Source organism: Polyodon spathula, chromosome 25, assembly GCF_017654505.1.
Source record: "Polyodon spathula isolate WHYD16114869_AA chromosome 25, ASM1765450v1, whole genome shotgun sequence".
NCBI classification, from domain to species: Eukaryota; Metazoa; Chordata; class Actinopteri; order Acipenseriformes; family Polyodontidae; genus Polyodon; species Polyodon spathula.
In genome coordinates, this window is record NC_054558.1 from 9,441,419 (window position 1) to 9,456,133 (window position 14,715).

Genomic DNA, 14,715 nt, shown 5'->3' on the forward strand with positions numbered 1-14,715 from the left:
TATGTTATTATAATAGGGGTTCAAGGAAATAAAAACCTCTTTTAGGAAGCATTAACAAAAGTGTGGAGCACCATTGTTTATACTTTGATGGAGTATATAAGTTTGGAGTCTTGAGCAGGGTGATGTACACACGACACGGTTGCTCTTGTTAAACTCAGGGGCCATTTCCCCTTTGGGTGTAATAGGTTTGATTCAATAGTTAACTATTATAGGACCAAGGAAGTAATATGGATGAAGGCCAGAATGGCACTAACTGTTCAGCCTTGCTTAACATTGTGAAATAGGCATGGGTGAGTCAGAAAAGGTAAACTGACTTTCACATCTCAACAGACATTGAAGCCATCCTTTTAGAAGCTCTAAAAATACACCATTCTGAAAGCAATCAGCCATCACAATCGGCATGCCTAGACAATGCTTACTTTTTTATGAAAAATAAATGATTCCATGAAAAGTACATTATTTTCTCCATCAAAGTTATTAAACCTGGGATGCATTAGAAAGACAACGGGTTTGTTAATGGAAATGCACGGTTTTGTTCGTCTGTGCTTGTACACGTTGCTTTGCAATACTTTATAATAGGATACACATTAAATATATCTGATTGTGCATCAGAACCAATAAAATCACTGTCTCAAAGGGTCAGCAAACACAACTGAGACTCATGATACAAAATAATTAGATTTACATGTAATTACTTGCAAGCAAACATTCATGCAATCAAACATCCAAATAATTACATAAAGCAGTGAATTAATTTGGCTTAAAGCGTTGGATTATTTTCATTACAGATATGAAAAATCAACAACAAAAGCTTTATAAATGTTTCTCTTCATATTTGATACATTAAAAATCTGCAGGCTAGATTTAAAAAACAAGAGCTGAAATAGTAACCCTTCTTAAGTAGTGGTGTTCATGGCAGTGGTGTGAGCTGAGGACAGGGGTCCGGGGTAGCTCTGCAGGGTAGCTCTGCTGTGTAGCTCTGCAGGGTAGCTCTGCTGTGTAGCTCTGCAGGGTAGCGCTGCTGTGTAGCTTGCAGGGTAGCTCTGCTGTGTAGCTTGCAGGGTAGCTCTGCTGTGTAGCTCTGCAGGGTAGCTCTGCTGTGTAGCTCTGCAGGGTAGCTCTGCTGTGTAGCTCTGCAGGGTAGCTCTGCAGGGTAGCTCTGCTGTGTAGCTCTGCAGGGTAGCTCTGCTGTGTAGCTTGCAGGGTAGCTCTGCTGTGTAGCTCTGCAGGGTAGCTCTGCTGTGTAGCTCTGCAGGGTAGCTCTGCTGTGTAGCTTGCAGGGTAGCTCTGCTGTGTAGCTCTGCAGGGTAGCGCTGCTGTGTAGCTCTGCAGGGTAGCTCTGCTGTGTAGCTTGCAGGGTAGCTCTGCTGTGTAGCTCTGCAGGGTAGCTCTGCTGTGTAGCTTGCAGGGTAGCTCTGCTGTGTAGCTCTGCAGGGTAGCTCTGCTGTGTAGCTCTGCAGGGTAGCTCTGCTGTGTAGCTCTGCAGGGTAGCTCTGCTGTGTAGCTCTGCAGGGTAGCTCTGCTGTGTAGCTTGCAGGGTAGCTCTGCTGTGTAGCTCTGCAGGGTAGCGCTGCTGTGTAGCTCTGCAGGGTAGCTCTGCTGTGTAGCTTGCAGGGTAGCTCTGCTGTGTAGCTCTGCAGGGTAGCGCTGCTGTGTAGCTCTGCAGGGTAGCTCTGCTGTGTTGCTTGCAGGGTAGCTCTACTGTGTAGCTCTGCAGGGTAGCTCTGCTGTGTAGCTTGCAGGGTAGCTCTGCTGTGTAGCTCTGCAGGGTAGCTCTGCTGTGTAGCTCTGCAGGGTAGCTCTGCTGTGTAGCTCTGCAGGGTAGCTCTGCTGTGTAGCTCTGCAGGGTAGCTCTGCTGTGTAGCTCTGCAGGGTAGCTCTGCTGTGTAGCTCTGCAGGGTAGCTCTGCTGTGTAGTTAGTTCTGCAGGGTAGCTCTACTGGTGTCTGATGTGATTCAAGGATTGAGGTGGCCTTTATAAAGGAATGTCCATGGTGATTTTTAGCTTACTTATGCAACTGGCACCATATTGTTTAATCATGCTTGTTTCAGATTCTGTGATTTACTATGCTTACTTTTCCTCTAACGTATCATTGTGCTTTAGGATATTTTACTATGATTGTACCAGAGTACACAGCTGTAAAAGAGCTTTTATAAAATTGTTGGCCCAGGCTCTTGCCTTCTGGTCCAGCGAGGCTGCCTTCAATCCCTCTAGAAAGCCAGGACATTTGGGATTTATCCTGACAAAAGTTATTTATTTTCTCTGGGTTTAAAAACCCTGCTGTTCTTTAAAAGCTTGCCATTTAAACATTAGATTCCCCAATCTGCCTCATGTGAAGAGTAGCTCTTTGTGATGCACACAGCCCCCAGTGCCAGATTGACAGCAAGTTTGGGCAATGGTTAAGATATGGCAAGGAAGGAAAGCACCCCAAGCCCAGCCAACCAGACACTGAACAGACCCGGCTTCACGTAGTGTCTGAGATCTGGAGAGACCAGGCTCCAAGGCAGACCACTGAGATCCAGCCGCAAGGCATGGCGGGGTGGCAGAAGAAGACTAACAGAGAGAGCAAAGCACTGCAATGAAGTGCTTCAAACCAAGCATGAGCCAAGCTAGGGATTGCTGCAAGACATTGTGGGCAGTGGAATGGAACTTGTGTTAATGAAACAGGGATGCATGGGGTTTGGTGCCTGTGGGCTTTGTTACTTAACATTAAATCAGCTGACACAGTTTGCCTTCTAGCACACAGCAGAGATAACATTACAAGTCTTCTATTGCATGCGTCACAGGAAGCCTAGGAGTAGGTCCTCACATTTAATCAGCTCCAAATCTTTCGTCCTTACTTCACCATTAAAGCAATTTGAGTGAAACCTGCTACTGCTACTTCCTAACAGGAAGAAACAGCTTGATTTAATCTGCATGTTACCTGAAAACTCATGAAAGCAGAATATCTTCTGCACATCACAAATAATAAACATTGGTTAGCAGAAAAGAAACATTTTGCAGATTGTGTCAATGATGCCTCACATTAATGCAATTAGGATGGGTTTCTTTGCAGACACTATTAATCAGGACCTGGTGCAGGCTACAGGAATCAATTACAAATCATTATGTATTTATAATGAAAGGTGATCAATCATGCATTAACCCTTTAAGGACCAGGATCGTGTTAACTCGTGTTCTCTCTCTAACTGAAACATGGCTTGGACTGAATGACAATGTTTCCCTGATTGAGGTTTCTGTAACTTTTTTACAGAAAGCTCTCTACTGGGCAGGGAGGTGGACTTGCTATTGTTTTCCACAGTGAACGTAGAATCAAATTGTTGAAGGTTATTTATCTTTTGAAGTTTTAACCTTGACATTAAACAGTCCATTACCTGGTCATATTGTATTTATTTATCGACCACCTAAGTCAAACCTGCTATTTTTGACTGAATTTGGGGATCTGCTATTTATAGTTACAGTCATTAATCTTTCCCCTTATAGTCCTATCCTTGACATTGGCTCCTCTTACAGCTGCAATGACTTCTTACATTTATTTAAAAATAAAATACATCAGAAATGAAATTCCAGACACCTTCTATTAAGGAGGACTCCAGCACAATTTTACCATCTACTCCTGTTAGGAGGCTGTGTGGTCCAGTGGTTAAAGAAACAGGCTTGTAATCGGCAAGTCCATGGTTCAAATCCTAGCCCAGCCACTGACTCACTGTGTGACTCTGAGCAAATCACATCACCTCCTTGTGCTTTGTCTTTCAAGTGAGAAGTTGTGTTGTAAGTGACTCTGCAGCTGATGCATAGTTCACACACCCTTGTGATGGTGGTTCACTATGAAAGGTGCTATATAAAGATTATTATTACTATGGGTTTTCTTCTTTGATTACCTTACAGGAACTGACAGAGCTAGTTCAACGTATAAGAGCTACTACATGCTCTCTTGATCCTATTCCTACAAAACTATTAAAAGATGTTCTTGTTGTTATTAATACCCACATTTTAAAGATTATAAATGGTTCCCTTTCCTCTGGTACAGTTCCCTCAGCTCTTAAGGTCACTGTGGTAAAGCCTATGCTTAAAAAACACAATTTAGACCGTAAAGTTCTCAATAACTATAGGCCAATCGCCAACCTGCCATTGTTAGATAAGGTTCTAGAGAGAGTTGTTGCAATTCAATTACAAACATTTCTAACTCTTAATGGTATATTTGAGAAGTTTCAGTCTGGTTGTCATGCTGCACATGCACAGAGACGGCCCTTGTCAGAGTTGAGAATGATCTGCTGATAAGCTCTGACTCAGGCTTTCCATCAGTATTAATTATTTTTTATCTAAGTGCTGCCTTTGATACTGTAGACCATTCCATCCTACTGAATCATCTTGCAACACAGTGGGACTGCCTGGCCTTATCCTAGCCTGGCTCAGATCGTATCTTTCTGATAGGTTTCAGTTCGTCTCTATTGGGGAGGTAATATCGGCATTATCGGAAGTTGTCTGTGGTGTTCCACTGGGCTAGGTCCCTTGCTGGTCCGTTGGTGACATTATCCGCAGACACAGAGTGAACTTCCATTTCTATGCTGATGATACCTAGCTATATCTGTCCCTAAAGCCAGGAATTTCTTCTGCATGGGTGTTATTAGCTACTTGCTGTACAGACATCAAGCATTGCATGTCACAGAATTTTCTAAAGTTGAAGTCAGATAAAACAGAGGTTATGCACAGAACCAATTAAAAGGAAATGTGGGATTACATGAGCTTGACCCTTGCAGTCTCTCATCAAAACAAACTAGAAATTAAGAGTTTGGGGATCATCTCCTGATCTATCATTTGAGACTCATATTAGGGAAGTTACTGAAGTATCTTATTACCATTTGAGAAATATAGACAAACTTAGAACAATTATTTCTGTATCTGATGCTGAGAGACTAATGCATGCCTTTGTTTCATCTAGAATTGATTATTGTAATGCACTTTTTTACGGTGTTCCAAAATGTGTGGTATCCTGCTTGAAGATTGTTCAGAATACTGCCGCATCAGAGTATTATAAGAGCAGACTGAGCAGGTCTGAAGAATGAAACTATTGGCCAACAAAAGGCCTCAGACCTGAAAATTTGTAATAAACAGGGGCATGCAAGCCTGTCTGTCCACGCACTCACCCCCCTTTGATGTAGTCAAGGAATGTGTACTCTGATTCCACTGTGAAGGACAGCAACGTAACCTGAGAACCAGAGGAGGAGTGTGTCATCACAGAGCATAGAAACAGAAACCATGCACCCTGATCCTAACTGTGTAGAGACAATGGAAGCATGAGAACCAGAGGAGGAGCGTGTCATCACAGAGCATAGAAACAGAAACCATGCACCCTGATCCTAACTGTGCAGAGACAATGGAAGCATGAGAAACAGAGGAGGAGCGTGTCATCACACAGCATAGAAACAGGAACCATCCACCCTGATCCTAACTGTGCAGAGACAATGGAAGCATGAGAAACAGAGGAGGAGCGTGTCATCACACAGCATAGAAACAGGAACCATCCACCCTGATCCTAACTGTGCAGAGACAATGGAAGCATGAGAAACAGAGGAGGAGCGTGTCATCACACAGCATAGAAACAGGAACCATGCACCCTGATCCCAACTGTGCAGAGACAATGGAAGCATGAAAAACAGAGGAGGAGCGTGTCATCACAGAGCATAGAAACAGGAACCATCCACCCTGATCCTAACTGTGCAGAGACAATGGAAGCATGAGAAACAGAGGAGGAGCGTGTCATCACAGAGCATAGAAACAGGAACCATCCACCCTGATCCTAACTGTGCAGAGACAATGGAAGCATGAGAAACAGAGGAGGAGCGTGTCATCACAGAGCATAGAAACAGGAACCATGCACCCTGATCCTAACTGTGCAGAGACAATGGAAGCATGAGAAATACCTGCTGAAATGTACACTAGTACACACTTTTGTGGAAATTGTCTGTCACATGACTGGCTGATTAGTTGTTCATAGAAATAGCATCGTCGGTAACTAAACAAACTATGATCATCTGTGTTAATGCATTTGATTGGAAACGACATTGCGTACACTCAGTACAGTATCCTCATAAGGACTTATAAGCTTCCTAAGAATTACCATCCCAATAACTCTTTAATATCGAATGAACGGAGACTTTATGATTAATTACTGGTTTTTATACATGAAGCAGAACCCACAGAAAAAGCACTGAAAAGCAAAATATTCAAATAGAACTTACTGTTCCCGAGTTGGAGTATTTCTTTTTCTTAATTTTCTTTTTTTGATTTATCACCTAAAAAAAAAAAAAAAAAAAAAAAAAAAGTCAATGTTTCCTTAGGGGAGCTCGGTTTCATGGGAATTTAGAAACTCTTCTGACAATTAAAATTCCCAGCTGAAGAAAACATGAATAAAAAAACAAAACCTCAGTGGGATTTTACTTTCTGTTTAAAATAAAAATCATCTTTTGTGTGAAGTGTGAAGTGTTAAGGTTAATTCACCAGCTAATTAGTGTGAATGCTATTGTAAATATGACATTATTTGGGAATGTTTCATATAATGGATGCTTACAAATGAGGCACCGAAACGCTTAAGATGTGCCAAACATTAATACATGACAGGTGCATGGTATGCTCAGGTAGTCTAAGCAGTCAATTTCCAGTTTACAAATTCTGTTTTGAACTGTTTATAAATTCTGTTCCTTGTGACAATACAGACTTTCTTCTTCTTCTTCTTCTTCTTCTTCTTCTTCTTCTTCTTCTTCTTCTTCTTCTTCTTCTTCTTCTTCTTCTTCACATTATAACTTGTGAACCACTAAATGGAATGAAATGCTCTTTTGCATGTGCGTAAAGGGTTTTGTGCAACTGACAGCTAGCGATTTCAGAGGCGACCGTCCCAAGAGAAAGGGCAGGGCAGGTTCTATAGTTGCACAATCCCTTGTCGATATTAGAGATCCAGCTGCTTGCACTCTGTGGCACTGCAGCAGCTAACAGTGATCCAGCACTTGACACACTCACACCTGCTCGGAGAGACCTGTCTCCCTCGCTGTGACCTGAGAGACAGCACACCTGTACGGAGAGACCTGTCTCCCTCGCTGTGACCTGAGAGGCAGCACACCTGTACGGAGAGACCTGTCTCCCTCGCTGTGACCTGATAGATAGCATTGATACACCTGCATGGAGAGACCTGTCTCCCTCGCTGTGACCTGATAGACAGCATTGATACACCTGCACGGAGAGACCTGTCTCCCTCGCTGTGACCTGAGAGACAGCATTGGTACACCTGCACAGAGAGACCTGTCTCCCTCTCTGTGACCTGATAGATAGCATTGATACACCTGCACGGAGAGACCTGTCTCCCTTGTTGTGACCTGAGAGACAGCATTGATACACCTGCACGGAGAGACCTGTCTCCCTCGCTGTGACGTGAGAGACAGCATTGGCACACCTGCACAGAGAGACCTGTCTCCCTTGCTGTAACCTTGCCATTGTAATTAGGTCATCAGATTATGCTTGAGAACACACTCACCTGCATAAGTGCACTCTTGAAAATACTTGATAAGATGAGACATGACATGGCCTAGACATGTCACAAGGAATAGGGGCTCACACACATGCAAAGTGTCCCTGTCAACAGCACTGATGTCCAGAGCACTGTGAGCTATCGACAGGCCGCATCACCCACATACAGAGAGGCTTTACTAGATTATTGAGTTTTCAGCAAAGAAAAGCAAAGACTATTGATTCAAACACAAGACAGGATTTAGTGGATGACAGCTGCATCTTTTAATAATTTAGGTAAAGTCTAACAGAAAAAAAAAAAAAAAACGTGCTCAGAATTTAAAACCCTACAGAGAAAATAGACTTAAGTGGCGCTACCATCTTTAAAGGATGCATTTGAACTGTAACCAGCAGTAATCTGCCTGAAGCCTGTATTTTTAATATTAACAATACATGACTGTTTAAATGCTGCCCAGCTGTGCGTTCCTTTTCTGTATTGCAGCACCATTACAGCACATTGGAGTTTTATTTCCCCATATGAACTGGGGTTCTCTATTTCTTTTTTTTTCCTTTCATAAATTTTTTTTTTACATCATAGCATGGAATGATTATCATGCCACTGTTACCCCAGTGAGACAAATGCATTTGTGTAGCATAGTTATTGTTGGATGGTGAACCAACAGGGCAACAGGGCAAACCCAGAAAGCTAAGATGAACTGCAAAATGTCCTGAAAAATAATAAAGTTCCCGATATCATTCATAATTTATATTAAAAAGCAGGCATGGGATGACGATGTATAGAGGAGACACAGAACCAGGGCTTCAATTGAATGCTACAGGCATTGCCGTGGTGGGCTCCAGCTGAGGGTGAAACAGGGGGTTACATGGCTGTGCTGTTGCAGGCTTGGCCTGCTCTGCATTGTTGAAAAGGGAATCTTTGGCACATTCTTCAGATTGAAATCACAGCTGATAAAGGGGATGGGCAATTTGATCAGGAGCTAAAATTGGGGCTTGTTTTGGAATTCTGGTTGGGACTCGGCACATTGGTTCTAGGTTGTCAAGTGAAAATAATAAAAGCATATCTGGGTGTCTCAAGTGTTTTTCAAGCAGGTAGGTTTGCAGCTACAATGATACACCGAGGATGAGCACATTGTTTTCAGTGCTGATGCAGCGAAACCAAATTCAACGCAAATCCAAGGCGATGCATCATTAAAGCCTGGTACTTGTTTAGCATGCTCCCTCAGCCACTCACCTCATATACATTGAACTGGCTTTGTCCTCTGGCTAGCTCTCGGTAGCTGGTTGTAAATTCTCCAATAAAGTCATGGCTGTGATTGAAAAAAAAAAAATCTGCATTAGCTAAGCCCTGTGGATTTATAACTGCAATGTGATGCTAACTGGAGGATTTTCACAGGCATTATTATTCAGAATGTAAAAGTTAACACATTGTTGCAAATCATAAATTAATTCTTTTGCAAAGCATAAAATATATTCATTAAACAATCATTCAGGCTAATACGCTTATGTTGTTGTCCCTGGTATTTAGAATGTCATTGTAAATACTTTTGGCAATCATCTTGCAGGAATTAATTTTGAACCCAACAAATGTTGACTTGGCAAGGTGCAGAATTCTCATCCACGCTATTAGCTCTCAAATCAACAGAGATCTAGCAATGGTTACTTCACCCTGAATGATTCCTAATCATTTTGAATTAGTAAACATTGCCCACGTACTAATTAGAAAGGATCTCAAGTGCTTGTCTGCTGTTTAGTCTGTTTATTAACCCCATATCCACACTACCTAAATAATTCTGTTGCATCTAAACAGCACAGAGTTGTGGCACAGCAGAGCAATGACTGGCAGAATGCAGTTATCTGTGCGCACAAGACACAGTTCTAATCGCATGTAATCTTAGGCTGTTAATATCCATTCATTAAAGGCAGTTTATTAAAGTACAAACAGCATTGCTTTGAAGTGTTATCCTGCCTGAGGGGAAATCGGTAATGAGTTACTCTAATCAAAAATAAATATTGCTAAATTTTCACCTCGTCCATTAAATGTATGTATTAGTTACTCAAATCACTTTTTCCTCAGTTAACAATATAATGTAATCTTGCTGTTTAAAGTTCAGCACCTCTCATTAATGGACCTGGATTTTTTTTCATTTTTGAGGCTTAGGGAGCAGGGAGTTTAGAACCAGCACTACAATCCCACGGTGGGATTGCTAAACACTGAGGCAATTTAGAGGCAAAGCTTTGAATCAGCTTAATTAACTCAATATATCATGTAGCAGATTTAAAAAGCCATTCAAATGCATTCCACACAATCATTAATGAAAATGATTGGAAACATAATTTCTTTCACTTTCATCAATAACATTAAACACTCACAGTCATAAAAGGGTTAGTGCCTTCAACGGCGTATCTTTAAACAGTCAATCATGAATACTGTTTTCCTAGGCAGGCAGAACCAATGACCAATACGTGATATGACCACATCTGTATTAGTTAAGATTGTGCCCTCACCTCCCTTTCTGAGGCAGGATGCAGCTTCAGTTTCTCTAATATGGACGCTCACTGCCTACAAGGATTTGACTCATTTCAAGAAACCTTCCAAACCTCTTTAAAAACCAGCTCTCCTTTTCCATTGCTTATCTGTATAAAGCTCCCTAAGAGGACAATATCTTCCAAGGATATATAATGAAAGTAGCATTGCTGTTTTTGGTATTGCAGTGTTTGCTGCTTGAATAGGCCTGCAGGAAAATATCAAGATCAGACTTCAGGCTTGACAGGAGTCCTGTTTCCCTCCTCCAGGTTCTTGAACCACACCCGGTGATTCTCATCCCATTCTCCCAGCCTCCCCCTTACCCCCCAGCTTCTGCCACACGCTGTCCTACCACTCCCTGGTGCACAAGAGGCTGAGAAAACCTGCAGAGACAATGGGCTTCAGACTAGCACTCCATTGGGACAAAAGCATGAACAATCAGGCTGAAGAGCTCCCCTGCACTACCCTTTCCTTTCCAGAAGCTATTCACAGCTGCTGCTTCTCATCTCCTCACCTCCCATCCCGGTCCCAGTCGTAGACCTCCACCTTAATTGTCCTGCAAGGAAAAGGCGCTGTTAATTACATAAAAAACACATGGAACACCATACTGCTGGAAAAAAAAAACTTGAAATTCAAATATGAAGCGTTTGCGTGCTATTGTCGCACATGGCAGGTAATTATCTGTATATTGTGCCCCACGCGGAGGAGAGGCTAATGTAGGAATTGGCACCCAGTGCTTGTTCAGCAGAGTGACCACTCCGTGCTGCAGAGAAACTGAATAACCCCAGCGTGTGAGTGACTCGTCTGCTCATCCCTGAAGGACAGGGTGAGTCCAAGAGGTGTTAGGCACATTGAAAACTGTCAGTAATGCAGTATGCTGTCATTTGGCTGTCTATTCAAAATGTGTGTTGAAAGTAATGTTAGTACAGAGGCACCCTGTTGAGATGGATTGCAGTGATTAGGTGGGTTACTGAACCAACCTCCTTGTGTGTGTGTAAAAGAGAGACAGTGTGTGTGTGTGTGTGTGTGTGTGTGTGTGTGTGTGTGTGTGTGTGTGAGAGACAGTGTATGTGTGTGTGTGTGTAAGAGAGAGACTGTGTGTGTGTGTGTGTGTGTGTGTGTGTGTGTGTGTGTGTGTGTGAGAGAGAGACAGTGTGTGTGTGTGTGTGTGTGTGTGTGTGTATGTGTGTGAGAGAGAGAGACAGAATGTATGTGTGTGTGTGTGTGTGTGTGTGTGTGTGTGTGTGTGTGTGTGTGAGAGAGAGACAGTGTGTGTGTGTGTGTGTGTGTGTGTGTGTGTGTGTGTGTGTGTGTGTGTGTGTGTGTGTGTGTGTGAGAGAGTGTGTGTGTGTGTGTGTGTGTGAGAGAGAGAGACAGTGTATGTGTGTGTGTGTGTCTGTGTGTGTGTCTGTATGTATGTGTGTGAGAGAGAGACAGAGTGTATGTGTGTGTGTGAGAGAGAGAATGTGTGTTTGTGTGTGTGAGATAGAGTATGTGTGTGTCTGCGTGTGTGTGTGTGTGTGTGTGTGTGTGTGTGTGTGTGTGTGTGTGTGTGCGTGTCTGTGTGTGTGTGAGAGAGAGTATGTGTGTGTCTGTGTGTATGTATGAGTGTGCCTGTGTATGTGTGAGAGAGAGGGAGAGAGTCCAGAGTCTGTGTATTCAAGGGTCAAAGCTACACAAGACCAAAATGATAAAATGCAGGGAATAAAAAACACCAGGCAGTAAAGTGAACTCATTCCACAGATGAAAGTGAAAATTATTATTATTATTATTCATGAGATGGATTTTGACGTTAACAAGTCCAGTGTCTCCGTAACCAAGGTAACAAAACAAAACAGCTGACATCCCAGCAACAGAATGGGGCTTCAGCAAAGGACATAATAATATGGAAATGAAAGGAATACAGCTTGGATTGTTCTACCAAAATAACATTCAAATGACGTTTTCTAACCTGTGTTTTTCACTCTGCAAGCAAATGGGATGGAAAGCCTCACAATGCTAGGAAGTGCTTAATTTGGCAACTGGCATTTAACTAATTATTAGTTTGTAGTTGCAGCTTTGCCGCAGCTGGAAGTAATTGAGAGGGCAGTTATTGTTTTTTTTTTTATTTCCCTACTTTCTCTCAGCTACACATTTATATTCTCAATTGAAAGGTTAAAACATTGCTGTATGTGAATGCAATCAAATCTTTAAACGAACGAGTAAAACCATATAAAACTCCAATCCAGCAGAGACACTAAACACAGACTCTCAACTAGTGGCAATGCTGCTGTGGTCCAACGCAAAAATCTGAATATTGTGATCGAGCAGTTCAAGAAGGGTTTGTTAATGAAGTACTCTTGCAATCGTAGACCAAACATCAAACCCTAATGAGAGGAAGAGTCTGTCTGCTCTCGTTGCAATATCAAACGGTCAGAAACTTCAAAACACATTTTGTTCTGTTTCATCTTCCAGTAAATACATTACAATAAAACCCACAGGGCTAGATCCTCAAACCCATTTATTCCTGGTTGAGATTCACACAGTGATTTCACACAGGACAAAGTAAGAGCTAAATTGCTATATTGAGGGTTTACAGCAAATAGCTTTGAGAATCTAGACCATAACTTACCGAGCATGAGGTCCATGTAACACTGCCCTTGGTAACTGGACTAAGAGAATGAGTTCTTTCTTTGGTTGTAGGAGCATTGAATTAGAGAGTAAAGCCATTAACTGTATACAGCCTCTTCATGAAACGGAATACGACACTTCCACTTTACCGCTGGTAATCTGTTTTGTTTATTTGTATTGCACAAAGCTATTGGAGTTGGATCCTCTTTGCTTTTTACCTGTCAGATGCAATCACTCTCAAGGAGTCAGATACTTCTAAGGTTAGAATGTAAACCACAAAGGGATAAATCTCCTTTGACATTTCTCCAAGCTCCAGTCTGTGATTGAATCTGACAGCAAGCCCATCCTTACATTTCAATCCATTCGTGGTGATACGGTGAATCAAATAACGTAGAATCCCCCTGTTTGCCACAAGCCTGCTGAGCCCCCCTGGTGCTCATCTTGTTAAAAAGAAAACCTGGCCTCTTGACTTATTTTCCTATCTTTCTTTTTCAGGTCAGCCGTGGTCACGTACTATAGGCTGTCACTTGTTGCTGCAAAGAACTGCTCATTGTAAAATCATAATGACCATGCTAATTATTCTTTACTTTGCATGGATAAAGGCAGTATCACACTGAGCTGTAGTAAAGCTTTACTTTAAGACCCATTGATAACAATGTAATAGTTGGGTTCCCGAGTGGCACATCCAGTAAAGACGTTCCATGTGGAGTGCAGGATGCTTCCTATAGTCTGGATGTCATCGGTTTGAGTTCAGACTATTCCTTTGCCGACCGAGGATGGGAGCTCCCAGGGAGCGGCGCTCAATTGGCTGAGCACTGCCCGGGGAGAGGGAGGGCAAGGTCAGCTAGGGTGTCCTCGATTCACCGCGCACCAGCGACCCCTGTGGTCTGGCTGGGTGCCTGCAGGCTTGCCTATTATCTGCCATTGGCCTCCGATGCTGTAACACTGGGTGGCTGCATGGTGAATCTACATTGTGTAAAGAAGCAGGCACCTAATGGCACATGCCTCGGAAGACAGCGTGTGTTCGTCTTCGCCCCTCCCAAGTCAGCACAGGAGTGGTAGCGGTGAGCTGAGCCAAAAATAATTGAACGCTACTAAATAGATTTCCAGAAAGCTTTTGACAAAGTCCCACACAAAAGATTAATTCTCAAACTGAACGCAGTAGGGATTCAAGGAAACACATGTACATGGATTAGGGAGTGGTTAACATGTAGAAAACAGAAAGTACTGATTAGAGGAGAAACTTCAGAATGGAGTGTGGTAACCAGTGGAGTACCACAGGGATCAGTATTAAGTCCTCTGCTATTCCTAATCTACATTAATGATTTAGATTCTGGTATACTAAGCAAACTTGTTAAATTTGCAGATGACACAAAAATAGGGGGAGTGGCAAACACTGTTGCAGCAGCAAAGGTCATTCAAAATGATCTAGACAAGATTGAGAACTGGGCAGACACATGGCAAATGACATTTAATAGAGAAAAGTGTAAGGTACTGCACGCAGGAAATAAAAATGTGCATTATAAATATCATATGGGAGATAATGAAATTGGAGAAGGTATTTTATATACACAGTGGCTCTCAAAAGGAATTCCCCCCCCCCCCCCCCCCCCCTTGGACTTTTCCACATTTTGCCACTGATCAACTCAAAAAAAGTCCATAATGTCAAAGTGAAAAATAAAATCTACAAATTGTTCTAAATTAATTACAAATATAAAACAGAAAATAATTGATTGCATAAGTATTCATCCCCTTTGCTATGACACACATAAATAGCTCTGCTGCAACCAATTCTCTTTAGAAGTCACATAATTAGTTCAATGGAGCATACCAGTGTGCAATTAAGTTGTTTCACATGATTTCAGGTTAAATATACCTGTCTCTGGAAGATCCAACAGTTGGTTAGTACATTTCCTAACAAAAACTACATGAAGACAAAGGAACATTCAAAGCAAATCTGGAATAAGATTCTTCAAAACCACCAATCAGGGGTAGGATATAAGAACATTTCCAAGGCATTGCAAATCCCCCAGAGCACAGGAAAGTCCATTATTAAGAAA

The 14,715-nt window shown here is 42.2% G+C and overlaps 1 protein-coding gene across 2 annotated transcripts in view; it reads right to left on the reverse strand.

The window, feature by feature from the left end:
* The window catches only part of LOC121299452 (copine-5), a 128,927-nt gene that overhangs the window by 24,115 nt on the left and 90,097 nt on the right, over positions 1-14,715 (reverse strand). For both annotated transcript variants that reach the window (XM_041227152.1, XM_041227150.1), the window contains 4 exons: positions 10,560-10,601; positions 8,753-8,828; positions 6,243-6,296; positions 5,148-5,209 (listed from right to left, as the gene is read on the reverse strand). In XM_041227152.1, coding sequence (XP_041083086.1) covers positions 5,148-5,209; positions 6,243-6,296; positions 8,753-8,828; positions 10,560-10,601 — 234 coding nt within the window. The remainder of the gene's footprint in view (positions 1-5,147; positions 5,210-6,242; positions 6,297-8,752; positions 8,829-10,559; positions 10,602-14,715) is intronic.